This window comes from Debaryomyces fabryi (assembly GCF_001447935.2).
Source record: "Debaryomyces fabryi strain CBS 789 chromosome Unknown contig00138, whole genome shotgun sequence".
Taxonomy (NCBI): domain Eukaryota; kingdom Fungi; phylum Ascomycota; class Pichiomycetes; order Serinales; family Debaryomycetaceae; genus Debaryomyces; species Debaryomyces fabryi.
The window spans coordinates 1-27,676 of NW_015385564.1; the positions used below are offsets into that span (position 1 = coordinate 1).

Here is a 27,676-nt window from a genome sequence, read left to right on the forward strand (position 1 = left end):
AACGCCGCCGATGGATTAAAGGGCCGTGTTGTCGAAGTGTGTTTAGCTGATTTACAAGGATCCGAAGACCACTCTTCCAGAAAGGTCAAGTTGAGAGTAGATGAAGTTCAAGGTAAGAACTTATTGACCAACTTCCACGGTATTGACTTCACCACCGACAAATTGAGATCTTTGGTCAGAAAATGGCAATCATTAGTCGAAGCTAACGTTACTGTTAAGACTTCCGATGATTACGTCTTGAGAGTTTTCGCTATTGCTTTCACCAAGAGACAAGCCAACCAAATCAAAAAGACCACTTACGCCCAAACTTCCAAGTTGAGAGAAGTCAGAAAGAAGATGATTGAAATCATGCAAAGAGAGGTTTCCAACTGTACTTTGGCTCAATTAACCTCCAAGTTGATTCCAGAAGTCATTGGCCGTGAAATTGAAAAATCAACCCAAACCATCTTGCCATTACAAAACATCCACATTAGAAAAGTCAAATTATTAAAGCAACCAAAATTCGACTTAGGTTCCTTATTAGCCTTACACGGTGAAGGTTCTACCGAAGAAAAGGGTAAGAAGGTCTCTTCCGGATTCAAAGATGTTGTTTTAGAAACTGTTTAAATTATTTTGCATAAAGTGACCTTTGAGTCAATTATTGTATATTTAACGAAAAAACTTATTTTTGTTGTATGTTTAGGGTGAAATTATTCAGTTTCTTTTGGGTTATTTTTTCTAATTTTATGTCATGAAAGAAAAAAATCTTGTATATTGCTTATATTAATGCTACGTCGTTTATTATTGTCTTGTAGAGGTGTTGTACTTCACTGTTTATCGTATCAAAAAGGTGCTCGGCATCTCTGCGGATCACTCACATTAACGAAATGGGTCGCAGCGAGAATGATCAAATTACGTCTTTTGCTTCCAATCCTTTTTTTAGGTGTATATTAGTAACTAGTAAGCCAATCATTCAACATAGTAATGAGTGATAACCTGTTTGATGATAATGATGATGCCTGGTCTTATTCGTTTCCGCCTTCAGCAGAATCATTGGCTTTAAGTAATAAGAAGGCAAACCCAAACGATAATAATGACGTTTCAAAGTTGGATAGCGAATTGAATTCAATCATTCAATACGGTGAAGATGACAAAGATGTCTTTATCGATAGTGATGAATCCAAAAATCATACAATTGCGCAGAATAGATCAAAAACCAATCAATTGCCGAGTAGACTTACAAGCAAGAAAGGACGATTATCGCGTACTTCATCGACTTCTTCAGTTGGGAGTTTAGAAGAGCCGAAAGAAGCTAAAAAGGATCATTTGCAAACAAATGGAAATGGATCTCATGCTTCTTCTTTGACATCCCTTTCGTTGCAATCGCCGTTTTTCGTGAAATCTACTCCAGCTAATCCACATACTACAAAGGAAGACGCTAATTCTATTATCTCAAGAGAAGCAGGTCAGGGATCAGGCTTTTCTCTTGATTCTAATTTCAATAGCCAAAGTACACCGGTAACTTCTTCTGCAAGATCTAACCTTTCAAATAATATAATTACCCATGATGCGAATGAATTGCAAAATTCCGCTGGCTCTCGAGGAGAAAACTCCGATATGGATAAAGGCAAGTCATCTAAACTTGATCATGAGGGATCTATCGATTCTTCTTCGCCAAAGATTATTACTTATCGTAAATCGAAGAGAACAATTAGCGAGGGAAATTTCCAGAACATATTGGAACAGTCTGTGAAAGCTACGCCAAAAGAAAAGTTTGATCCGAAATTGTATGTTGATGAAAAATTTATGGACACAGACTATAGATATGCTACAACTAAAAGAACTGCAGAATTTCATCAGCTATTTAGATCACTTGATTTAACTGATAGACTTCTCGACGATTTTTCGTGTGCATTGAGTAGAGAGATATTACTTCAGGGAAGAATATACGTCAGTGAAAACAATGTGTGTTTCAGTTCAAATTTGTTGGGGTGGGTTACAAGCTTGATTATTCCTCAAGAGGAAATTATCAGAATCGAAAAAAAGACTACTGCAGGGTTATTTCCTAACGGTATATCAATTGAAACTGCAAATGGAAAACATAACTTTGCGAGCTTTATTTCCAGAGATGCAACTTTTGAATTCATGAAAGCTATATGGCAAGGAACCACAGGGAGAAAAATGGAAATTATTGAGGAAAAGCCTATGGAAAAATCAGGCTACACATTAGATAGTAATGGTATTGTCTCTGTAGAAAATGAATGCCTCGATTCTCCAGCAAAATTAGAGTCATACATTTTATCTATTGATGGTGATGAAGAAAAGCATGGTGATAATGAATGTGAGTCGGATCATAGTGGTTCAGACGACACCTCAGATGATGATACGCTGATTAAAAAAAGCAATTCAACTAAAAGGAAAAAGGTGGAAACTGTAGATATGAAGATTTTAAAATTTAAGCCGGATTCAAAGTATATCAATATGGGTCCTGATTTTCATCCCCCTACCAAAGTAAAAGATTATGCAAAAGAGAACAACGAGACAGAACTATGCAATGAAACTATCAATGCACCTTTAGGTATAGTTTTCGATTTATTATTCGGAAGCACAAATACAGCATTTCATAAGACTTTTCTAGAAAATCATAATGCCTCGGAAATTTCAGAGTATGATAAATTTCACCCAAAGCAGGACGATCCTAGCAAACTTGAACGTAAAATATGTTACAGGAGAGCATTAGGATATTCGATTGGCCCCAAATCAACACGATGTGAGGTCGAAGAAACGATAGAGAGTTTGAACTTTGCTGAGAACGTGGTTGTGATTTCTAGTACTGTGACACCTGATGTTCCCCTGGGTAATTCGTTTTCAGTTAAAACCAGATATTGTTTGTCATGGGGTGTACAGAATTCAACAATATTAAGAATATCCTATAATATTAAATGGACAGGAAGCTCATGGATTAAAAGTGTTATCGAGAAGCAAACGTTGGCGGGCCAGCAAGAAGCTACTAAAGATCTAATTGCAGCTTTGAAAAAAGAAATTGATGATAATACTTATTATACTGAAGGTCCAACTGTACCAAAGAATGTAGCTGAATTGGCTGAAAACAAACCTATACCTGAAATAGCTGAAGAAGCAATCACCTCGGATAAATTAGAATCTGAAAAGAAGACTTTCCAATTTTCTCTTACAAGCAGATTTATCAAAAAAAATATCGTACCGATAGTCTATGTGTTTTTCACGTTTCTTGTTATTTTGCTGGTATTGCAAATGAAAATAATCAATGGAGTCAATGAGGCAAATGAGATTGCAAGGAGTCAGCTAGTTGTCAATTCATATTTAGTATTTACTGTACAAGCATTAGCGAACGATAAAAGTATGAGTAAAGCTAGGTATCGGGAAAGAATTAGGGCCATGGAGAACGATAGCAGCCCATTATGGAAATGGGTAAATGACAAATACGGCACTAAATTAAATAACCTTGAAAAAATTGAATACTTAACGTATCAATTAAATTCATTGTATCAGAAACAGATCGATCCCCAAAATAATGAATTTGTCGCTAATATTGAAGAAAATCTTCAAGACCTAAAAAGACTGGTTCAAGACTTCAATTACCAGGAATTGCTTAATGCTGAAAATTTAAGAAACATGTTAGGCGATTTAATCTAGACATGTTAAAATTTATATACAATCGTAATAATATGATATTCATTTAAATATAAAAGACTATTTACATAATTAACTTAGTTGTAGCATTTAGACTATATACAATATGCGATCAAGCTAGAGTTCAGTCAACAAACTCTTAATTCTCCATCAATATCTTGTGTTTCAGTTTTTTCAATAACATTGACATCCTCGACTGTATGTACTATTATTTTGTCATTATTTTCATTTAATTCAAATATGAATATTCCGCTTATAACACGTTCTAATCTATTATGTTCTTTAGTTAAACCTATGAGACCTGTTGTTAAGTGAGACAAGGTGGCAGTAACAGAAGGTGACGATTTAATTGATTGCTCATTTGAATTATTCACAAGCTTTTGGGTGTCAAACTTTGACCACTTGTGAGACCCTAACTTTGCATCTGAGGTCGAATGATAATTAGAAGTATCGTTACTATCTCGATCTTCGCTAATTTCATTAGGAGACAAATGATCGCATCCTTCTAAACAAGTATTCCAACGCACGTATATTTTAGTGCTATGAGGATACACACCTTGCATCTCTGGACCTAAATCACTTTTAGCTGCACTAGTCTTTATCGATTGAATATGTAATTTCACTTTGGGATTAAGGACTATGGATGTAAGAATAAATTGTAACGTTTTGCAAGTAGTATAATATGAGACATGGCCCTTTAAAGTAGGGAAGTAAGCATTGAATTCTTGGAAATGAGTAGGACAAATTCTCAAATGAACACTGTTAGATATGATTTTTTTCGGCAATGACTTATTAAGGATATTGGGTATGAGTGCTCGTAGTTCATCTGTCATAGATCCAAGGTTTGCTTTTTTAAGTTGATCTTTTGGGTTAGGCTTCAAGTCCTCGGAAGACAGATCAGATCTGACTGGACTAGAACCCGTAAATTTGATTTTAGCATGATTTTCCACATTAGTTGGCTTGAATATGTTCAGATTGCAGAAAAGTGGTGGTGCAGTCAAGGATGGTACTGGAGATTCTAATTTAATGTTGCGGAGACTAGACACATATTGCTTATTACATAAATTATATTTCAAAAATGAGTGCCGCAATAGTACCTTAGAACCTCTACGATAGATCATTGGAATTAATTATGTAGTTTAATATGGTTTATCTTTTAAATCTAGAAATCCTTATGCTATAAGGTGAACTATTCCATAGTAGCACACGTGATTTTGCTACAAAGGCCTCTGGCAAAATACTGTTAGACTATGTGGCTACAGACTATATGGCTACAATCCGTTTACTAGTTGTATAATAAAATATTTTTATTAATGTTACTCGTATACTCTTCTATATATCCATATGGATGTCAAATACCATACAAAGTGAATTCGAAAGTGCCTGCTCAACACAGAGGTTAACTAGAATTAAATTCATTCAATTATTTTTCTTCCTTAATGTCCAATGGAGTTAAACGCAAGTAAGGCTTGATTATTCTGAACTTAGGGAACAAAGTCTTAGCGTCCTCATTAGAAATGGTTGGATGGACAATAACATCATCACCTGGAACCCAGTTAATTGGAGTAGTGACCTTGTACTTGTCACCAGTTTGTAAAGAGTCAACAACTCTTAAGACTTCAGCGGTGTTTCTACCGGTAGAAGCTGGGTAAGCTAAGATTAATCTGATCTTCTTAGATAGGTCGATAATGAAGACAGATCTGATGGTGAATTGAACACCCTTGTTGTCAACGTTGGTAGCATCTTGGTAGTCAATCATGTCGTATAAGTGTGCAACCTTTCTTTCAGGGTCAGCAATGATTGGGAAGCTTAACTTGGAACCGGTAACTTCATCGATATCCTTAATCCAAGCCTTGTGGGATTCGGTACCGTTAGCAGACAAACCAATTAACTTAACGTTTCTCTTGGTGAATTCTGGCTCTAACTTAGCGAAAGCACCCAATTCGGTGGTACAGACTGGTGTGAAGTCATCTGGGTGGGAGAATAAAACAGCCCACGAGTCACCAATGAAATCGTGGAAGGAAATCTTACCGTTAGAGGTTTCAGATTCGAAGTCTGGGGCAGTAGAACCCAATCTTAAGGTATTGTGTTGTTGAGAAGACATTTTTTGTTAATTGTAATTAATTCTAATCAATTGATTAATATAAATTATAATTCGGACTATTCTGGGTTAATCGGAGGCAAATACACCCAGCTTTATATATGGCTTGATCGAAGTTGAAAAATCACCACTTCGCACGTGCCATGATTCGTATTTTAAATAAAGCAATAACGATAAAACATGTGATCTTGATAACAAGCATCCTCCTGTCTCGAACAAAGAAGCATTTAGCCATAGTATGGTAACTAGTGTGGTCCTCGTTTAAGGCAGACTAAGTCAAATACGAGTGACAAAAGCGAATAAAATCATGCAGAAAGTTTGAAGAGTATTCTTATTACAGATATGTAGGTCATATATAGGGAATTTGCAGCTTCTAATTATTGACATCTCCATTTTTTGAAACTAGATCATCATGCTCTATGTCTTCGGCTTCTAAATCGACACCAAAATCATCTAGGGTTTCGCCTAAGTCGTTCATCCATTCAGACCTTGTCATGTTATTTCTGGGGTCAAGACGTCTTCTTAAGCTAGGCATATCTTGAAGTTCTGTGTCAGATATTTCAATATCACTATCTACCGGGGCCGCTGGTTCCTGATGGCCCCCATCTGGGGGCCATGGCAAGCCCAATTGATCATCGGACATGAATTCGTTTTTTTGGAAATGGTAGCCGTTTTCTCTGGGACCACCCCATGGGAGTAGCCACATCCATGGGTAGCCACATGCATTAATCATATTTGAAAGTACGCCTAAATCATAGGGGAAAACAATATCATCGGACGTGAAATCTTTAGGGACTATGCTGTTTTCATTTGAATCAATGTTACTAGAGCTCTCGTCTACCTCGTAGTATCTGGTTGTCCTGTTCCATGATACCAAATGCGGCATCTCCTTTCCGTGTAACTTGAAGTAGTTTTTCCGTATTTGCAACCACAATCTTTCAGTATGGAATTGGGAGTCGACTCTCTCCATTTCCCATACTTCTATTTGTGTCATACCTCTAAATAACAAGTTGATCATACAACGAACGAACAAGACCACGATTGTAACAAATAAGAAAAATGTCACTGGAAGTAAAAATATAACCGCAAACATTTCTTTCTTATCGATCAAATAGGAAGGCAAATCACTGTTATCATAATAATGGAGTACTCTTTTACCCAATTGGAAGAGAACATATATCATTCCTACTATCAAAAACAATAAAAACCGTAAGAAATGAGGAAGGTTACCATGTCCCACGCAATTGTACGTCCATGGGCAATGGTGGTCCATTTTCAACACACACTTGTTGCAAGTTTTACAATGATGCGACCTCTCTGGCTTATAATTTTGGCATTTCTTACACCATCTTCTCCATTCTCCTGCCTTAGGTGTAAAGTTCTTAGGTGGGGATCCTGGATCAACAACAATAGCCAAATAATATGACAACCATAGATTGCAAACAAAAATTTCATATACTATTTGTTCGGTACTTGTCAAGTTTGTTCTGAATACGAAGTAATGGGAACCATATGCTATCGTAGCTATAAGCACACATGGTATCTATCAATCGTTAGAATTTGCTTTAAATATTTTGAAATTCTAAATATTAACTCTTTTTTTTTATTCAAACAAATACATACTATTACACCAAGAATTGGCCACTTCAATTGAACGGCCATAATGTCTTGTCAGTGTATACGGTATACTTATCGTGAATCAATAAAATCTATATGAAAAATAAATTATGACACAAAAGAGACGTCTTGATTCTGAGTGCGGTGGCGATTAAGAAAGTATTCTCTAGCAATACTAGCTGTATATAGTTTCAAATATATAAGCTTAGAACTATCGATCATATACAATGGTATGTTGACATGATGTAATAATGAATGGGTAATATGGAATTAACATACTAATACTTTAATAGACTTCTATCGGTACAGGTTACGATTTATCAAATAGTGTTTTTTCACCAGGTACGTAGGCGTTAAAGAGGAACAATTTGCTTCTAAGAAGGAATTGTTGTAATATGAATGATATACTAACTAGGATATTCAGATGGAAGAAACTTTCAAGTGGAATATGCCATGAAGGCAGTTGAAAATGGTGGTACTTCTATCGGAATTAAATGTAAAGATGGTATAGTGTTAGCAGTTGAGAAGATCATAAATTCCAAATTATTGGTCCCAGGAAAGAATAAGAGAATCCAGACAATCGATAGACACATTGGTGTTGCATATTCAGGGCTTTTACCTGATGGACGTCATTTTGTAAATAGAGGTAGGGATGAAGCACAAAATTTCAAAAACATATACAAGACCCCCATTTCTGTTCCGCATTTGATGGACCGTTTGGGAATCTATATTCAAAACTACACCTGTTACAATTCAGTAAGACCGTTCGGAATTGTGTCTATTGTTGGTGGAGTTGACGAAAATGGACCACATTTATATATGATTGAACCAAGTGGAACATGCTGGGGTTACACAGGTGCTGCCACCGGTAAGGGAAGACAAACTGCCAAGTCTGAATTAGAAAAATTGAACTTTGAGGAGTTGACAGTTAAAGAAGCTGTAAAAGCTGCCGCTAAAATTATTCATCAAGCACACGAAGATAATAAAGACAAAGATTATGAATTAGAAATTTCATGGTGTTCAAAAGAGGAGACTTCATGCAGACATGAATTTGTCCCCGATGCGTTATTGCAAGAAGCCATTAAGTTAGCTCAAGAAGAAGATGAAGAAGACGAAGAAGAAGAAGACGCAGAAATGGAAAGCTAGTTGTTTTTGTATTGGTTAAACCAACCATACAGTAGTTTTAATATTACATTCAATAGTTATATAGTCCATAATATAAAGGTTAGATTACGATTTACTGTTGTCTTAAAGTCCAACCAATATGTAACGAATTTTTTTAGTGTTTACGCGCTTTGTTTGGAAACTAAACATATTTATGAAACAATCTTTAAACAAGTTAGAAATAATTGTACAATATTGATTTAGGTTCGGGTGCTTGGAACATATATATAGGATATGTCGTCAGAATTTGAGGACACTAATCCGTCATACGTTTCAGATGGAAGTAATCTGTCTGAAGTAGTGGCCCCATCTCAAAACTTAAATAATGATCTGAAGAGTGGTTTCGAACATGATGATAGAAACGACATTGGTGCAGATTCGACAAGGTCATCTAGTCCATTCGTATCAAATCCAGATTTGTTGTACAGAGACCAATTCTCTCCAGTTGCAAGTTCTTTCAACGAGGAAGAATCAATATCACGCCGAGTCCAAGATATGGATACAAGCATTGCAAGTCTTCAAGAAACAATGGGCGAAATTAAATTGGGAGATAGGAGTAAGACTAATAATCATTCAATAATTGGGGATGAAAGTTTTCACAATTCGAGTATGGATACAACACGGTATAATGAAACACAAGCACAATTTGATCGTGATTTAGACTTCGATCAAGAAGTACAAGACCGTAACACAGCGAGCCCTCTTAGAAATAAAAAGCCTATATCACCTTGGAAACAACTTCGGTCAGTATCTACTACTGTACCTGAAAATATGGGAGATATTCCTAAATTGCATTTTAATCAATCTAATTGTTTCAACGATAACACTAAGCAGGCACTTACCCATGACACCACTGCAATTGCCAAAATTAATGAGCTAAATAAACAGGTAACTGGATATAGAATTCAAATAAAGCTATTCAAACAGTTTTTGCAGCATTTAATCGATAAAACTCGCTACAGTAATGCAGAAAATGGATTTGATATCAGTGAATTAAACCATTTCCAGAATAATCTTAACGGGCTATCACCATTGAAATCTACTGGGATACAATCGGGAGGTGCAAATTCAGAGTTTGAAGATAATTTGTCTCAAAATTATGACGAGCTACTCAAATTGAATGAAGATCTTTATTTAAACTTGGAAGATTTTCAAAATAAATTGCATGATAAGGAAATACAGCTAAATAAGACTAACATATATATGAGAGACTGTTCCCGAATGATAAATGAAATTTTAGAATTACTTATTGGCGATCCTTCTACCGATGACTCGTCAAAACAGGCTTTAACTAAGTGCTTAGATGATACATCTGGAGAAAGTAGCTCTTCAAAATCACTAGAAACCAAACTTTATGTTGTTCGGTTGGAGCTTCGAAAGAAGCTAGAATCTAAGAATCGCAGTTACCCTTCACCGCCTCCTTCAAACCCAGAAAAAGAGCACATAGAATTATCAGGGTATATAACAATTATTCAAGGGCTTATAACATCACTAGACAAGGTTCAAAAAGAATTTTCGACTCATAAACAAGACACATCGAAAATCCAAGAAGACTTAAAAAAGGAGGTCGAGAGTACACAAACAATACGAACAAATTATGAAGCACTATATTACAAGTTCAATCAATTATGCAAAACTTTAGAAATGTCTAGACCAGACGATGGTGACAGTGAAATACGGAAGCTTAGACTAGAAAATCAGAAATTGAGAACCATAAACAACACTGTTGATAACAAATTTGATGAATATCAGAAAATTATTGACAAATTACAAAAGGAAGTGAACGACTTTCAAAAACATTACAACAATAGCTCAGTAGGCGAAACAAGTGAATGGTTAAAATCATCTAATGAAGGGCTGCATCATAACGACTTATTGCAGTCATATAATGAGATAAACCAACTTCAAGAACAATTGAAGGATCTTACTGAACGCTATAAAAATCTACAAGATGAATCTTCAAATACGATATCTACATTGAGCAATCAATTGAATAACAAAAGGCAGGAGAGCTTAGCCCTGAGTGCAAATCAAAGAGTTACTGACCAACTTAAAAATGATTTAGAAATCGCAGTTGAAAAGCAACGTGTATTGAAAGCAGAGAAGATAAGATTGTCCTATAGTCTCGAATCTCTTACAAATGACAAGATATCTTTGCAGACTACTATTAGAAGTTTGACTGAAAAGATTGCTACCTTAACGGTGGATGCGCCACAACACAAGAAAGATGAAATGAACGAAGGTCTTGAAAAATTGAACGTATTAGAATATCAATTAAGCGAATTGCTTCTGCGTGATATTCATGTATTTCAAAAATTTCTTAAATCATTTATCAAGATTGCAGATGATTCTTCTTTAAAAGAACCTAAAAGGAAAATTGATACCTTAACAAAGAAGATTACGCAGGAGAGAAACTCTGAGAGTAATGATCAAAGAACACTGTGGAATATTTCAGAATTGAATACCATCCGAGAGTATCACAAATCAGTGTTTGATTACTTTGCTAGAGCAGTAGATATTATTGTCAACGATCATGTCAAACTTTTATTGAAAGAGAGCGAACATACTTCACAAACTAGTGAATATGTTAATAAATTGCACAAAAGAATAGACGAATTAAACAGTGTTAATGACGATTTGACAAGACAGCTAGATTCCTACTACACCGATGACAGTCATAATGATACTACTCAAAATGCAAGTTTTACTTCAACTGGATCGAAAATGAGGATAGCTGAATTAACTAATAGATGGAAAGCTGAAAGAGAAGCAAGAGTTTACGAGAATCAAGAAGCACAGAAAAGGCTAAAGGAGTTAGATAGAGAAAATGCTAGGTTAAGACAGGAACTTGATCAAGTATCCTAGGTTTTATGTACTAATATATAACTGTGTATTAAAGAATTACACAAAATCACAATTTTCAGCATCAAAAATTTTTTCAACGCGAACACATCTTAAGTATGGAAGTATCAAGACCTTTATCAATTTCTATTTCAAGTATAAAGGCCTAAATATGAACAATAATATGTCTGAACAAGAATACAGGAGCCTCGAGAAAGAGGTTCAATTAGACGACATTGACTTTTCTGATTTGGAAGCTAAATACGCAGTTAATTCTGATATTGGCATGGATAATTATGTCGTTGTCGATGGTGCTCCAATTGCTCCTGAGGCTAAGGTTCCTATTTTAATCAAAGTTTTAAAGAAGTTATTCAACACTGTTGGAGAAGTTGTCGAAGGCGATGAAGGAATTTATATGCCATTAGAAGATGGTAAATCTAAAGGATATTTGTTCGTCCAGTTTAAAACCGCTCAAATGGCAGAAGCTGCTATCCAACAATTGCATGGTAAGAAATTGGATCAAAAGCACAGATTATTAGTCAACAAGTTAACTGATATTGAAAAGTTTGGTGCAGAAGGAAATGTCCAAACAGAATTCCAAGAACCTGAAATTCCACCTTTCAAGAGTCATGGTTATTTGAAATCATGGTTACAAGATGAACAAGGTCGTGATCAATTTGCCTTACACTTTTCTGAAACCGTTGGTATTTATTATAACAAGAAAAAGAATGATCCTGAACCAGTTATTGAACCAAGAAAGGGATTTACTTCCAAATATGCAAAGTTTTCTCCATTAGGTACATATTTGTTTTCTATTCACCCACAAGGTATTCAATCATGGGGTGGTGATGGATTTCAAAGTATTACTAAGTTTATCCATAATCAAGTCCGTTTAATTGATTTTTCTCCAAATGAAAAATATATGGTTACATTGTCTCCACTTCCAATTGCTTTGCCAGATGATGCAGCAGAGAGATCTGTTTTCCCATTTGGACCAGAAAGTAACGGTCATAAATTAGTTATCTGGGATATGGCTACTGGTGAACCTGCTAGAACTTTTGCATTACCACCACATTTAGAAGGTCAGAAGGATATGCCATGGCCATTAGTCAAATGGTCCCACGATGATAAATACTGTGCACGTCAAGGTCCTGGTGCTTTAGCCATTTATGAAACTCCATCGTTCCAATTATTAGATAAGAAGTTAGTCAAGGTAGACGATATTGTTGACTTCGAGTGGGCTCCAGCCGGTGTTCATCTTTCTGATTCTAAGGCGCAAAATGGTGAATACATTTTATCGTACTGGACTCCTGAAAGCTCGAATCAAACTGCAAGAGTTGCCTTGATGCAAATTCCATCGAGACAAGTTATTAGAACTATCAATTTATTCCAAGTTAGTGATTGTAAGATGCACTGGCACGGTGAAGGTAAATTTTTGTGTGTTAAGGTTGATCGTCATACTAAGTCTCGTAAGACATTTTTCTCTAACTTAGAATTCTTTAAAGTTACTGAAAAGGATATTCCTGTTGAAAAATTAGAGTTGAAGGATGTGGTTTTCAACTTTGCATGGGAACCAAGATCTGAAAGATTTATCACTATTTCCAGATTAGATGATGGTAACCATAATCCATCTATCGCTAAAAATACCATTTCTTTCTATGCACCTGAAGTCCTGTCAAAGGGTAGAGTTACAAGCTCTAAATACACATGTTTCAAGCAAATCCATGACAAGCATTCTAACACAGTTTGCTGGTCTCCAAAGGGTAGATTTGTTGTCGTTGCTACAATTTCAAAGTCTAGTGGTGAATTAGAATTTTATGATTGTTCATACGAGGAAGATAAACCAGCCAATAGTAAGGTCAATGGTAATGTCAAATTATTAAAGGCAGAAAAATACTCTGGTATGACTAACTTGACATGGGACCCATCAGGAAGATTCGTTGCTGCTTGGTCCTCATCCTGGGCACACTCAATTGAAAACGGTTATAGATTATTCGAATTTACTGGTAATATGTTGAAGGATAATACTATTGACCATTTCAAAGAATTCATCTGGAGACCAAGACCACCTTCTTTATTGAATGCTGCTGACAGAAAGAAGATCAGAAAGAACTTACGTGAATACAGTGCTCAATTTGATGAAGCTGATGCTATGGAAGCTGATGCTGCTAGTAGAGAAGCCATCTTGTTACGTCGTAAATTATTAGAAGAATGGAAGGCTTACAGAGCTAAGCATGCTGCTAACGGTTCAAAGAAGAATGAAGTTCAAGCTGAAATAATTGAGGAAATTAAAGAAGAAATTATTGAAGAAAAAGAAGAGGTTGTTGAGTAGACAATTAGTTTTTACATAGTTCTATGTTTGTATAAGTACCATTTGCCAATTTTTTATATATATTTTTATTCGTTCATTAAAAATATTACACGAATTATAAAGTGATTATTATGTACATGTATCGTTTTTCATCTATAGAGCGTCTTAAATAGACTTGGTTTTCAACTGAATTCCATGCCATTTCGAAATCTCGTCTTTTAAAACTTCGTTGACTAATCTATGTTGCTTGATCATTGGAATGCCTTTGAACTTCTCACTTTCAACAAGTATAGCAAACATAGAGCCACATCCTCCCGAAACGTCTTTCACCTGTAAGTTCTTAGGTTGGAAGCTTTCTTTCAAAATTCCAAATATCTTTTTTTCATAATCATCCATAAGTTGTTCTTCGGCTGTAGACATGGAGCGGAAGCCAGTCAAAATTTTTGAAACTGGAAATCTTATCCCAGAATATGGCTTTGCCATATAGGCTTGTCTAGACATAATACTTCTCAACATGTTGTGCAAATTATGAGTTTATAAATCTTCAATAATCAACCATCTAGTGAATTCTTACTAATAGTAAAGATTTACTGGTTGAGATCAAAGCATCACAAAACCGAAAAATCATGTTTATCAATCACGGTATTAATACTTCTTACTGTTAAAATATGCAATTGTGATGTCTCAAGATACAATAAGAATTGTAGTATGTGGTGATGAGTTTGTTGGAAAGTCTTCCCTCATAGCTTCTTTGATAAAAGAAAAATTTGTGTCTAATATACAAAGAGTAATACCCCCGGTAACAATATCTCGAGATGATTATACAAACAGTTTATCAGATTATGTATCTGAGACTGGAAATAGCAACTCAGATCCAAATAGATCTAAAACAAAATACACTAGAAATGGATTTAAGGATAGTGATAATATAAATCAGAATGTGCTGAAATATGTTCCGCAAACAACAACAATAATTGATACTACATCTTCTGATAAGACAACGCTACAGAAAGAATTGAAGCGGGCTGATGTAATATGGTTGGTTTATTCGGATCACTATACCTATGAAAGAATATCATTACATTGGATGACAATGTTCAGATCTATGGGGGTTAATTTGCCGATAGTGCTATGTGCTAATAAATCTGACTTATTAACACAAGATTCATCGATATCCATTAAAACACAGAATTCAGATGAATTTGTTCCTTTGATTAACGAATTCAAAGAAATAGAAGCATGTGTACGTTGCAGTGCCAAGGATAACTATAATGTAGTGGAGGCATTCTATTTGTGCCAAAGAGCAATTACACACCCCATATCTCCTATCTTTGATTCAAAGGAAGGCAATTTAAAACCAGCAGCTGTTGCAGCTTTGAAGCGTGTGTTTTTCTTGTGCGATAAAGACCAAGATGGCTATTTGAGCTTTAACGAATTTTCTAACTTACATCAAAAATGCTTTAACCATGCATCAAGTGAAGAAGAGTATCAAAATATTCTCTATGCCATTAATAAGATTATATACCCCGACGTAAATTCAAAAGGTGAGACAATTGGGATATCAGTAGACGGTTTCATAATATTGAATAAAATGTATGCTGAACGAGGACGTCATGAAACTATATGGGGTATACTAAGAACATTTCACTATACTAATTCATTATCTTTAAATGATAAATTTTTGTTTCCTCAACTAGATGTTAACCCAATCTCAAGTGTGGAATTGGGTCCTATAGGGTATAAGTTTTTAGTTGATCTATTCCTTAAGTTCGACAAAGATAACGATGGTGGGTTGAATGAAGAAGAATTGGCGAATTTATTTCTTCCAACACCTGGGATTCCAAAATTGTGGAAAGAGTCACAATTTCCGTCTTCAATCGTTCGTAATGAAGAAGGGTACGTTTCACTCCAAGGATGGTTGGCACAATGGAATTTGACCACATTTTTAGATTATAAGACAACCCTCGAGTACTTGGCATATTTAGGATTTGATGATAACAGTTCGATTAGCGCTGTGAAAATTACAAAGCCAAGAAAAAGAAGGCAAAAACAGGGTAAATTCTATAGACAGCCTGTTAACGATAGAAATGTATTCAATTGTTTTATATTGGGAGCACCAAAATCTGGTAAAACTTCTTTGCTAGAACTGTTTTTACGAGGTTCATATAGTGATGTATATTCTCCGACCATTAAGCCTAGAATATGCGTTAAAGATATCGAGTTAAGAGGTGGTAAACAGTGCTATTTAATACTCGAGGAGCTAGGGGAACAAGAGCCAGCTATACTTGAAAACAAAAAGAGATTGGATCAATGTGATGTGATTTGCTACACATACGACTCATCAGATCCAGAGTCGTTTCAATACTTGGTAGATTTGAGAGAAAAATACTCTTCATTATTGGATGAAGTACCTTCTGTATTTGTTGCATTAAAAGCGGACTTAGACAAACAAGAACAAAGATCAGATGTCCAGCCTGAAAACTATACTAGAGACTTGTTCTTGAGCTCTCCACTTCATATATCCTCTACGTGGACTACCTCTTTGCACGAACTATTTATTCAATTGGTGGATGCTGCGAAAATGCCCAGTTCTTTCACTCCTGGTCTTGAAAGAGAACCTGAAAATCCAAATAATGAAAATGTCAAGCACATAGTTATGGCTGGAGGGGCGGTGTCATTAATGGCTATAGTATCTATATGGATTTGGAAGAGTTCATTACAAAGCTCAAGAACTTGATGTTTTATGTCTCCAGGAGGCTCATAACCAATTAGTTCTAATTTTTTTTTTTTTTTTTGCGAAGCTCATCCTATAATATTTGCTATGTAGAATATATAATATTCGTTGAATAGTTCACTAATAGAGTAAATAATCATGTCAGAACAAGAATTTAAGCCTGTAACGGTCGATAAACCCATTCCAAACACCTATGATTTGGGTAACTTGGCTACATTTGATCCAAATCCTTTGGATAATGAAAAATTAAAAGATGGATCTCAGAAAGAAGAATACTTAGCATCTGTTACCAGAGACAATGTACAATTATTAATCAACCAAATATTATCTTTGCCTGTCAAGACTACAACTGATAGTCATGGATCTTCTACAGGTCAAAATTCCACCATGACTTTGATTCAATTACCTGATCCAACCACCCAGTTACCTAGAGAAAAAGCCATTCCAAAGACCAAGGCACCTACAAAATGGGAACAATTTGCTGCCAGAAAAGGTATCAAGGCTAAGGCTAAGGATGGTAAGATGGTATACGATGAAGCAACTGGTGAATGGGTTCCTAAGTGGGGTTACAAGGGTAAAAATAAGGAACTTGATGATCAATGGTTAGTCGAAGTTGACGATAAAGTTAAAGGTACAGAAGATGAATTAATTGATCCAAGAACCTTAAACCGTGCGGAAAGAAAGAGATTAATTAAGAAGAATGAATTACAACATAAACGTAATTTAAAAAACCAATCTTGATGTATCAGAACATAATAGAAAATCCAAAATACTGCAATCGCAAAAAGGGACTTGCAAACTGTCTCATCATATTCACTTAACATAATCCGGTTTATTAGCATATATTTCTAGGGCTTTTTGGTTTTTTTAATGTTTTGAAGCCAACATTCCATTATTACTTTAGGCCAAAAATTTCAATCTAGAAGTATTTTCCACAATTAATAATGGCTACATATTTATGTATACTATCTCCATTTCTAATCTTATAGTAGCTATTTGTAATGAATCAGTTCAGTAATAGTATCTTCGTAGTTATCGTAGAGTCGTGTATATAAAAACATAACTTGAGATTAAGTTAGATGAAGAAACTGGACTACATTTTGAATTGTTTTGATAGCCAAGATGAGTGATGAATATCAACCAGATGAGTATCTTCCAACGATAGATGTGTGTAATAATCAATTGATTTAGGAGCTTACCATTATCAATTACTATAGAGAAAGTACTAACACTATTCTTAGGCAATCTTAAGCGTTGCAAACCTCGAACAAGTAACGGTCAAAAAGATAAGGAATGCCTTACAAGAGCTATTTGGGGTAAATCTAAAGCCACATAAGGTACGTAGGATAAGTCAACTCGCTATTGACCCTTTTTTTTTGCATATTTAACCTGAACCAATCGATGATTAACATCTGTAACAGAAGGATATAAATGAAATAATATTACAAAGATACTATGATCTTGTTAATAAGAGAAAAGAAGATGAAAGAACGGAATCAGAAAGAAAGAAAGAGATAGAAAGACAGGATTCATTGATGGCAATAAGGCTCCTGAAGTCAAATATCAAAACGCCCGTAAAGCGTCAGAAAAAGGCAACTCCCAAAAAGACAACCGAAAAAGATCCTACAAAAAACAGAAACAGCGCTTTCTTCCAGGAACAGAATTTGTCAAATGAACTTGCAGATGTTATAGGTGTAGAAAAATGTTCTAGGCCTCAGGTAGTGAAACTTCTTTGGGCGTACATTAAGGACAACAATCTCCAGAATCCTGACGATAAGAGGCAAATCATATGTGATACCAAACTCCATGCGTTGTTTAAGAAGAGTAAGTTTTTTTTACTTAGATGATTGCAATTACGGTGTTAGACCCCAAACTTATTTGATCGCAATAGAGTACTAACTATTTTAGAATCGGTAGGTGCCTTTGAAATGAACAAAATCTTGAGTCATCATATATTCAAGCCAGAGGAGGTTCATCAACCTACTATTAAGGCAGACTATAATAGTGATTCTAGTGTAAATACTGAAAAACCAAAGCCCGTAAATTCCAAGATTAAGAAACTGGAACCAGAGGTTCAAGATTCTTCATCAGAAAGTGAGGAACAATAGTCTAGTGCTTATACTACATGTCATCATTTGTTTCGAGATATTCCAATTACATGATGAAAATATTGTTAAATAGTGAAAATTCTCTGTACTTTGTAACCTAACAACCATATAGACCTTATTCAAGAGTACTATGTATTATTATACTAGTTAGCCCATTATTTAGAACTGTGGTTATATACAGGGCCTTTGTTTTCAGCTGTTTATTTACTAACTGAGCACTATTGCGACATCATCTTATGACAGTAGGTTCATCAATACTACATTATTTTAAACATTTATAGTTTGATTCTAATCCTTTATGCTGACTAGGAGTAAGGAGCCCTCAAGCAGGTCTCAGAGTATTGCGTCTAGTACGTTAATGTCCGAGGACAAGGCCTATGACAATGTTGATCTAAATAAATTATATGAAGCAGTATTGAAGATATCAATACTAGAATATTGCAATGAAGCGAGGTTCAGGACTCCGATAATAGAAGAGCCTCAACCTAATCCTTCCAACGGATCGTTCAATTCTTCGTCTACAGGTTCTAAGCTCCTGAAAAGTTCCAAATCTTCCGAAACAAACGACCCTAAACTTCCGGCATATTTGCTAGCAAGCTTAGAGACAAGGTTAAATTTGATCGCTATGAAAAAGTCGGGAACAAATCTTGACGATATGACGAGAAGATCATTATTGAGGCTTTATAGCGAATTACTTGACCCTAAATTCAAAGCAGATGTAGCAAGTGTGAATAAGCCAGAGTATTTGGTAATGAAATTCGTATCATGTGCTAATAAGGAACTAGTTAAAATTGGTACTATACCTAGTAGTGACATGAGTTCAGTCATATTTAAACAAGCTGGGAGCTTTGTGCAAATTTTGATAAGTTTGATTCAAAAAGATAAGAATAGTGATTCTATTATTGCAAAATTACAAGAACATAAGGAATCTCTTAAACCGAGCAACAAATCAAAACCAACACCATCAGGCACATCTTCTTCTCCTTCTATTACGGTAGGTTCGACAGTGAGATACCCGCAACCATCCTTCAGAATAACTGATATGGACAAAGGTCATATTAATTTGATCACAGAATTGTTCTCAATCGATCAGATCAAATTACAACAAGATATCTTTAAATATAAAGATCTATCTCAACCTAAAGCATTGCATAAAGATATAAATCAGATTTTATTTTACTTGGACAAGGACCTAGGCCAATTCACTTCGAAAAGCTTCTCGAGCGAAAGAGCATACACCGAATGGAAACAAAGAGAGAGACATGGTTGTGAACAATTAATGTCAAAATATCAGATACCTTCAAGCATGAAGCTTTTACCTGTCCCACCTTTACCTTCAGGTGAAGACTTCTATATCTTTCCAACATCTTCATCGACAAAATCGTTCTTTGTAATATTGGCTAAATTATGTCTCGAATATGAAAATAGAACGAATTCCGCAGAGTTAACATCATCTGAAAAGCCCTTTTTCTTAAAGCAAGTCCTGAATCTTGTAGGCATATGTGCAAGATTCTGGAGAATTGATTTTCCCACAAGAGCCGTTTCATTGTATACGGCTGCTCATTTGTCAGGTATACTTAAAGACCCGCTATTCGAACAGACTAATACTAAAGAACTTGGACCAATAGATATTGAAATGACTACGAAAATGTTTTTTGCCTGCAAAAGAGTAATTGAAGAACAAGGAAAGCTAGACTGGGATGAAAAAGTCGACTGGTCTTCTAAGGACCAAGATGAGTGGGTTAAGAATTTATCATATTCATATAATGAAGTTTTATTTGGAATCAAAGAATCATTAGTCCAAATTTTCAATAAGACAGCTAAACCAAAATTTGGCCCTTACTTGGCATTTTTGGGCGATTTCCTAGAATCTGATGCTTTATTTTCATCAGTAGAACAGATGGGATTACCTAGAAAGTGGGAAAAAAAGTTATCAAAAACTTTGCTTAGAACTTCAGAGATCAGGTATGCTGAGTTACTAAGCAACTTACCTAGAGACAACACTCTTGATATTGTTCATATTTTGGATATTTCTGATAGCATCGTAAATGATATTAGAATGTTACAAAAGAGATATAAAAATCCTTTGTTAGGCTTTCTAAATGTTTCTCGTACTGTGGCAGCCGTTATAACAGGTATGTTTGCTGCTGATGCAAAAAATATTTTGAAACACATCGATGCTTACGCTAAAACTAAAGGTCAAGTATTGCCCTATGGTGATGTATTGGAAGCATATAAATCATTATATGAAATACGCAACATACATAATCAAGTTTCGTCCGCTGGGTCAACATTTAAATTTAATTTGGAAGGATTCTTTTATCCATTTTTGGAAGAATGGATCACAGAAAGCGGTGAAAAAATATCTAGCATTATCCACCAAGCTATAACTAATGATAAATTTCAACCTATAGATTTGAATAAGGATGATAAGAAGTTTAGTTCTTCAGTATTGGACATTTTCACATTAATCAAAGAGTTTTTGAAGATCTTAAACGGCTTGAACTGGTCAAACGAATTTCAATTAGCAAAAATGTATACCACTTTGTTGAAAAGTATATCGGATGGGGTATTGTATTACGCTAACACGATGTCAGACAAGATTATTAAGGACTTGGATGAAGAAGAACAAGCCAAGCTCGCATCTGAGGCTAATGCTGACACAATAGAAAAGAGAAAAAGTGGTAATTGGTTTGATGAAGTTAAGAATGTTGTTTCAAATATACAGAATAATACCAATAAACTTGAGATAATGGAACCTTATAACTTCAAACCAGAATTATGCATTGCTTTAAATAACTTAGATGCAATGATGCAACAGTTGACGAAGTTGGAGGATATGCTAGACCCTGAGATGATTTCTAATACAGTTGCGGCGTTTGATCCTAGCTTGCAGAAAAATTACACTAGTCATATTTTTTCATTACGAATAATCAAGGCTGAAAATTTAAAATCTGCCACTTCATCATCATCTGTACACCCATACATTACTATGATTGACACAAAGGTTCGAAAAACAATTGGTAAAACTAGAACCATCAATAATAACTGCAATCCTGAATGGGATGAAGAATTTGAATTAACGATTCCTGCTAATTCATCTCTTACTATATCTACAACTGTTTGGGATGAGAAGTTCGGGACACATTCTATATGTGGTAGAGCTTTATTGCAACTAGATCCGAGAAGATTCAAGCATGATGGTATTCCACAAGAAATATATCTTGACTTAGATTCACAAGGTAGAGTCTTGGTTGAAATAGCCGTTGAAAGCGAAAGAGTGGATGCAATTTTTGTTATGGGAAGAGCTCACAGGTGTTTGAAAAGATGTCAAGAAAGATGCATTAAATTAATTGTTGAAAAGTTTTCCAGATTTATTCATTACTGCTTCTCAAGAGCAAACTTGAAATCTATATGTGGAAGCAATGGAAATATAAAGCCTACGCAAGAGCAGATGGATAATGCAATGATGCCTTTATATACTTACTTGAATCTGAATTTGCAAGTTCTAGCCGAATATTTAAGTAAACATTTGTTAATGAAAGTTATGTTGGCTACCTGGGCTGTGGTTGTTTCTAGTGCCGATGAACTTTTGTTACCTAAACTCGCAAGCGCTACTACCTTTCATCTTTCAAATATTGGCTCTAAACTCAAGCCTAACAATACAAGCAACTCCAGTAGTGGTTGGCAATCTGCTGTTAGTTCAGCAATGGCTAATGTGACAAACTCTATAGGCATCAGTGGCTTTGGAAAGCTGTTAACTAATACAGAACTTGAGACGGTTTTTGCCTGGCTCCATTTCCTATGTTTTGATTTCTTTCACAACGATGGTAATGGTCCACCAGTTAAAGACTTGAAGAACGAGCAATATCAAGCATTATTACTTGTGCCAGTTTATTATGATGGTGATGTCAATTACCTAACTCTGGAAGTTGATCGATTATCTCCTGCGTTCGTTATGATGTTACGTGGTAGAAATAATTTCGATGACACGTCGTCAGATAGTAAAAAGTCTAAAAACGGACAACGAAGTATGAGTAGAGCTGGTACGATAGTGAGAAATAAAACAATTATTGCCAACGCAACTGCGAAAGCAAGAGCACAGGCTGATAAAGAAGCCCAAGAAGCAAAGTCTGATCCTATTGCTGCTCAGACATTAACTGAAGACATAATACTTAGGCTTTTGTTGATTAAAGATGAAAAGGCCTTTGTTGCTCGAAGATTGGAACAAAGGGAAAAAATGGCTCACAGTATTGCAACGGAGAGGTTGGCAAAAGCAGCGGCAGAAGGTAGATTTGCTAGGCCTTGAATATATTAGGGATTTTTACATCAACACTACTTAAATCATTTTATATTAAATAACTTTTTTCTGCAATTCGTCAAAAGGAATAACTTAAATATAGACTAATTGACATACATAACGAAATAACTTAACAACGTAATAATAAAAATACATGAACCTTCATGTTTAAAGTACATTTATTCAAGTTCCACAATCCTAATCCTTTCTATCATTCCCACTCGTGGAAGTTTGTTCAGATTGTTGACCCTCTGCCAACATTGATGCATCATCCTGATTAACAGTTGTTTCATCTGCCGTGGTATCATTACCATCCTGTTGGATTGTGGTGTCATTGTTTTCTTGAATAACTGTAGTATCAGCATCATTGTCGTGACCAGCCTTACTACTGATAGTTGGTGCGGCAAGTAATTTACTTGGAGCCGAATTTTCTGTTTCTTCCTTATTTGAGGAATTTTCAGCATTTTCATTTTGTTTCTCTCCTTCATTTTCAGGTTCAACCACTTCTTGTTCCCCCTCTTCTCTAGCCTCCTTTTTCTCTTCGTTTTCTTTAACAAATTCTTTATAAGCTTTTGCACCCTTCTCGAATAAAAGTTTGACTTTTTCTTCGCAGGTATCAGTATTATCATCCGATAACATCAGTTTCCATCCAGTTTCTTCGTCATTTATCAAGTTCTTCAATGCTTCGACCTTATCTGTCTTACTCTTAGAGTCTTCTGATCGTTTGTTATAAACAAAATTAGAAGTAAACTCATCATGCGTGTCAGCTTCAAAGAATAAGCGATACGAATTTTCACAAACTGATACCTTCAACCCAGTGTTAACACGACCATCACATTGATCTTCATCGACACTTTCTATGAATGATTTCGAAAAAGGCATATTAATTTTTGAAGCAGATACACCTTCAGTTGGGTGTGACATAACATAACTAGTAACGTAATAATTATACTTCTCTTCTGCGTTTTCATGATCATTAATTGTTAGGTCGTCAAGACTAACAAATTGAATATTAACTGAATTATCACCTTCCTTAAATGTAATCTTGAACATGTTTTCTTCTGTAGTCATGAGAGATCTCACTTGCATACGATACAATATTTGATCCTTCGCGGTTGAAATTGGATTTCCTCTATCAGATTCAAATAAAACCATTATTTCAGAAGTCTTGCTATCTGTTACGATTGTATGCATATGCTTAACCATAGCTTGCACAACCTTATCTATGGTATAAATTTTATAGGCCTTATTTCTATAACCTTGACGAAGTGTTTCTTCAAACCATTGATGTTCTATATCATCCTCAATTAATTTTTCTGATAAGTTTAATACTTGCGCATAACAGTCTTTCGATCCCGAAATTTGAATTCCCATATCTTCAAGTTGATGAGAAAGCAAGTTTAAATCTTTCGCAAATTGAGGAGATTTCCTACTCCTAATCTCCTTACCAACAGTTGCATTCATAGCTTTGATTTCCTTCAATCTTTCATATAATGTTCTTAAATGACGGAAAAACACGTAGATGATCGTGTTACAAAACAAATTATATTTGTCACGCTTTTCGTCGTTATTATTAGTGTTATTTCCTAAGTCAGGTTGGGAAGAAGTGGCCTTAATCCATAATTCGCTCAATTTATTAACGTCTTCTGCATTTTCTTGATCTTCAGATTCGCTTGAGACTTGGGAAGGAGATTCAGCGCGATCATCTTTTCTTGATTTTGACTGCTTTTTCAAGACGTCACGTAACAAATCGTTTTCACGGTGACGCTTCTTCGCAGTCGTGCTGTCGACTTGGGTTTCAGAAGAGTCGCCGATCGAATCATCTGCATTCTTCTCTTCAGGTTTGTTGACTTTTTCTCTTTCAGACAAAGATTCCTTAATCTGTTCAGTTGATATATTAAAGAAGCGAGACAAGAAAAATTGAAAGAATTGACTCAATTTTTCCCTATCATTGGCGGAATAGTTTGAAGAACGATTTATAAAAACATCAGCTAATTTAAGAATGTCTATCAAAATTTCATAATCTTCAAACTTATAATTTAGTTGTTCTTGTGGCTTTGGAGTTAAAGGATGTAATCTTTTGTTCTGTTGCTCGACCTTGACAGTACTTATTTCACTAACCAACTGTCTAGTAGTTAATAGCTTTTTATCAGCCTGTTTAAAAGTCAAACCCAAATGGTCTAAAGACTTATAGAATACCTTTTGCTCCATCTCTCTCCATACCTTATTCCATTCTCGTTGAGATCTTTTCCATTCTTCATCTTTTTGCTTTAATCTCTTTAAAACAATAGGAACAGCAATTGCTGGGTTTTCATGAAGGGCATCAATGACTTCGAACCCACGGTCCTTGTCATAAATTTTTCTAAGGACTTTCTTATAAATTGTCATTGATGTATGGCCAAGACCAGGAGGTAACTTAAAGCTAGCTTTCTGTTCAGGAGTCATATTAGCGATCCTATTGGCAATTGTTTCTAATGTCTGGATTGTTCTCAAGTTGGATTCCATGATAAAATCAAACTCGTGTCTTTCTTCCTCAATTTTGAAAAGAATTTCTTCATATTGATTCTTACGATGAGCAATAAATCCAGAGTCTTCCGATGCCCATGTTGGATGACCGACCCATTCATCATTCAATACCTCCCAGCACATTTCGTCCCTTCCAGAACATGGCATGTATGTTTCTGCTTTAGGCAATTGTCTGTAAGAAGGTCCATAAGCTCTACACAATGACAATTCTAGTTGATGCTTTTTGAATGTAATTGATTCAATATTTTGTGGCTTGACTTCATAACCCACAAACATTTTAAACCAATTAAGCAAGTCAGGGTGATTATCACCTATGAATGAATCTACCCTTTCAACCAATGTTTCTTTGTCAATAATGTCTTGAGAAAATAAATTCAAAATCTTTAAAAATTCATTGTAAGTTTGCTTGTTTCCAATTGCTTTCTTAACTTTATCGAAGAAACTTATCTCTTCCAGCATTGAGGATTTAGCAGCTGTAGAAGGTGGCACAGGTTCCGGTATACCGGGAACCAATGTCGGATTTGTAACAACAGCTCCAGATTTATTTATAGTGGACCCAATTCTATTACTTTTAGAAGGCTGTGCACCTGTACGTAAACTGGAATATTGAGATTCAGAATTATAGTTGTAATCATAAGGATAAGCCTCCGATACAGACCCCTTCTTTCTTCTCATCATATTTGGATCTTCATTCGCTTCAAGAATTGAAGCAACATCTTGCTTTCCAGGCACACCAGAAATCATTGGATAACCATGCTGAAATTGTCCTTGGGATCCATTCGGGCTTAAACCAGTTGATCCCGTGGGTGGTTGAAAGTTACCAACTGGTGGTAGCTGCGAGGTACCATTGTTTGCACCATAGAACAAGTTCTCTTGGACCTGTTGCTGTTGCAAATACCCTTGATTACTAGTGTCAGGTAAGAATTGCTTGAAGTCATCCAATAAATCTGGGGAATTCGAAAATAGAACCGTTACTTGTTCGTATACCTCACCAATTGGTTTCTGCTCGCGTTGGTACGTTTGTAAAATCTCTAAGAATTGTTTGTAAATATCCGGCTGATTTGCAAACCTAGTTTTGATTTTGTTGACGTAAGAAATGGCATGATTAAATTCAATCTGTCCACCATTCTGTTGTTGTTGCTGTTGTTGTTGCTCGTGTGATAGAATGAAACGCCCTGGGGACGATCCAGGAATAGGTGGCTGATTCGCATGTTGCATTTGACCAGGTTGTTCCTGGTTAGAATCATTGCCCCAATTCTGGTTATATCCAATATTTGGTCTTGTGGTTGTTCCTGTTGGAGTTGTGACCCTTATTGGATTTGGATCGGAAGGGTCTAGGGAACATTCAATACGATATCCCGGGGGCAAAAACGTATTAAAGCCTTGAATCAAATTTGGATGTCCTCTAAACAAGGTAGAGACCCTATCGATGACACCAGGGGTGTCGATGCTTTGGGATTTGAAGTCTTTCATGATATCCAAGAAGTTATTGTATACATCGGCTTGGTTATAGAACTGAATCTTAACTTGGTCCAAGTACGATAATGCATCTTTCACATTCAAGGGTCTATACACACTGCTTGTCGTTGAACGATTTGGCACTCCCTGTGGCATATTTGGAGGACCATTATTAATATGTTGTTCGTTACCGGCCGCAATAGTGGCTGGAGGCGGTAATTGATTAGGAGGGTTATTCAAGGCCGCATTCGATGGTCTTCGAAGTTCTTGCGGTGGTTTTGGTTGTTCTGGTGGTGGCTAGATATGTTAGTATCGGTTTTGCAATATTTTGCTCGCCCGTGCGTCGAGCCAAACCCGGTGAATATGAACATACTTGGTTGAAAGGCACCCCTTCGTGTCCAGGGTTAATGGATGGAATGCTAAACCCATGGCCCGGTTGTGGGTGGCCTGCTCCATTGCCTAGGCTTGGAAGGCTAGGTAAAGGATAAAACGGTTGCCCGCCTGCAAAGTTAGTTAGTATCGATTTCTTCACTTTTATCGTCGCGGTCGACCACAGCAGAAAGGTCCCAAAAACCCCCTGCTGGTCTATATATGTACATACCCGTCTCAAGAGTAGCCGGTGGTGGTAATACTGGCGGCTGTTGGCGACTAAAATTCGTTAGTAATTTGAATCCTTTTCAGTGTCTGGTGGAGTCTCCCAGAAGGCTTCTAGAGCTCCCCTAGCGTTGTGTCACGCTTTCTCCGGGGTTCTTTGGCCCAAAACTCCCATCCCTGTTCAAAACTACTTACTTGAACGGCTGGCTCAATGGACGCTGTTGATTATTCCAAGGATCTTGCTGATTCGTCATTACTCTAATCTAAAATA

At 35.8% G+C, this 27,676-nt stretch overlaps 14 protein-coding genes across 14 annotated transcripts; 9 read left to right on the forward strand and 5 right to left on the reverse strand.

Annotated features, from left to right (window-relative positions):
• Nucleotides 1-963: 963 nt before the first annotated feature.
• On the forward strand, nt 964-3,654 carry AC631_04723 (uncharacterized protein; the record flags this gene model as incomplete). Its single annotated transcript, XM_015613552.1, has 1 exon — nt 964-3,654. The coding sequence occupies one exon, from the start codon at nt 964-966 to the stop codon at nt 3,652-3,654; it is 2,691 nt and encodes an 896-aa protein (XP_015465607.1).
• Nucleotides 3,655-3,779: 125 nt separating this feature from the next.
• AC631_04724 (uncharacterized protein) lies at nt 3,780-4,772 on the reverse strand (the record flags this gene model as incomplete). Its single annotated transcript, XM_015613553.1, has 1 exon — nt 3,780-4,772. One exon carries the CDS (start codon nt 4,770-4,772, stop codon nt 3,780-3,782), a length of 993 nt encoding a protein of 330 aa, XP_015465608.1.
• Nucleotides 4,773-5,074: 302 nt separating this feature from the next.
• On the reverse strand, nt 5,075-5,755 carry PRX1 (thioredoxin peroxidase; the record flags this gene model as incomplete). Its single annotated transcript, XM_015613554.1, has 1 exon — nt 5,075-5,755. The coding sequence occupies one exon, from the start codon at nt 5,753-5,755 to the stop codon at nt 5,075-5,077; it is 681 nt and encodes a 226-aa protein (XP_015465609.1).
• Nucleotides 5,756-6,125: 370 nt separating this feature from the next.
• On the reverse strand, nt 6,126-7,414 carry AC631_04726 (palmitoyltransferase; the record flags this gene model as incomplete). The annotated part of the gene is made up of 2 exons (XM_015613555.1): nt 6,126-7,295; nt 7,376-7,414. 2 exons carry the CDS (start codon nt 7,412-7,414, stop codon nt 6,126-6,128), a joined length of 1,209 nt encoding a protein of 402 aa, XP_015465610.1.
• Nucleotides 7,415-7,822: 408 nt separating this feature from the next.
• On the forward strand, nt 7,823-8,515 carry PRE10 (proteasome core particle subunit alpha 7; the record flags this gene model as incomplete). The annotated part of the gene is made up of 1 exon (XM_015613556.1): nt 7,823-8,515. The coding sequence occupies one exon, from the start codon at nt 7,823-7,825 to the stop codon at nt 8,513-8,515; it is 693 nt and encodes a 230-aa protein (XP_015465611.1).
• Nucleotides 8,516-8,767: 252 nt separating this feature from the next.
• AC631_04728 (uncharacterized protein) lies at nt 8,768-11,398 on the forward strand (the record flags this gene model as incomplete). The annotated part of the gene is made up of 1 exon (XM_015613557.1): nt 8,768-11,398. The coding sequence occupies one exon, from the start codon at nt 8,768-8,770 to the stop codon at nt 11,396-11,398; it is 2,631 nt and encodes an 876-aa protein (XP_015465612.1).
• Nucleotides 11,399-11,558: 160 nt separating this feature from the next.
• Nucleotides 11,559-13,706, forward strand: PRT1 (translation initiation factor eIF3 subunit b; the record flags this gene model as incomplete). Its single annotated transcript, XM_015613558.1, has 1 exon — nt 11,559-13,706. The coding sequence occupies one exon, from the start codon at nt 11,559-11,561 to the stop codon at nt 13,704-13,706; it is 2,148 nt and encodes a 715-aa protein (XP_015465613.1).
• Nucleotides 13,707-13,850: 144 nt separating this feature from the next.
• Nucleotides 13,851-14,186, reverse strand: AC631_04730 (uncharacterized protein; the record flags this gene model as incomplete). Its single annotated transcript, XM_015613559.1, has 1 exon — nt 13,851-14,186. One exon carries the CDS (start codon nt 14,184-14,186, stop codon nt 13,851-13,853), a length of 336 nt encoding a protein of 111 aa, XP_015465614.1.
• A 178-nt stretch (nt 14,187-14,364) lies between these two features.
• Nucleotides 14,365-16,422, forward strand: AC631_04731 (ERMES complex Ca(2+)-binding regulatory GTPase; the record flags this gene model as incomplete). Its single annotated transcript, XM_015613560.1, has 1 exon — nt 14,365-16,422. The coding sequence occupies one exon, from the start codon at nt 14,365-14,367 to the stop codon at nt 16,420-16,422; it is 2,058 nt and encodes a 685-aa protein (XP_015465615.1).
• A 135-nt stretch (nt 16,423-16,557) lies between these two features.
• RRS1 (Rrs1p) lies at nt 16,558-17,160 on the forward strand (the record flags this gene model as incomplete). Its single annotated transcript, XM_015613561.1, has 1 exon — nt 16,558-17,160. One exon carries the CDS (start codon nt 16,558-16,560, stop codon nt 17,158-17,160), a length of 603 nt encoding a protein of 200 aa, XP_015465616.1.
• A 794-nt stretch (nt 17,161-17,954) lies between these two features.
• On the forward strand, nt 17,955-18,266 carry AC631_04733 (uncharacterized protein; the record flags this gene model as incomplete). Its single annotated transcript, XM_015613562.1, has 1 exon — nt 17,955-18,266. One exon carries the CDS (start codon nt 17,955-17,957, stop codon nt 18,264-18,266), a length of 312 nt encoding a protein of 103 aa, XP_015465617.1.
• Nucleotides 18,267-18,347: 81 nt separating this feature from the next.
• AC631_04734 (uncharacterized protein) lies at nt 18,348-18,527 on the forward strand (the record flags this gene model as incomplete). Its single annotated transcript, XM_015613563.1, has 1 exon — nt 18,348-18,527. The coding sequence occupies one exon, from the start codon at nt 18,348-18,350 to the stop codon at nt 18,525-18,527; it is 180 nt and encodes a 59-aa protein (XP_015465618.1).
• Nucleotides 18,528-18,885: 358 nt separating this feature from the next.
• On the forward strand, nt 18,886-22,836 carry AC631_04735 (uncharacterized protein; the record flags this gene model as incomplete). Its single annotated transcript, XM_015613564.1, has 1 exon — nt 18,886-22,836. One exon carries the CDS (start codon nt 18,886-18,888, stop codon nt 22,834-22,836), a length of 3,951 nt encoding a protein of 1,316 aa, XP_015465619.1.
• Nucleotides 22,837-23,025: 189 nt separating this feature from the next.
• Nucleotides 23,026-27,108, reverse strand: SIN3 (transcriptional regulator; the record flags this gene model as incomplete). Its single annotated transcript, XM_015613565.1, has 1 exon — nt 23,026-27,108. A coding segment is annotated over one exon (4,083 nt), but the record flags the coding sequence as incomplete, so codon positions are not given.
• Nucleotides 27,109-27,676: the final 568 nt, after the last annotated feature.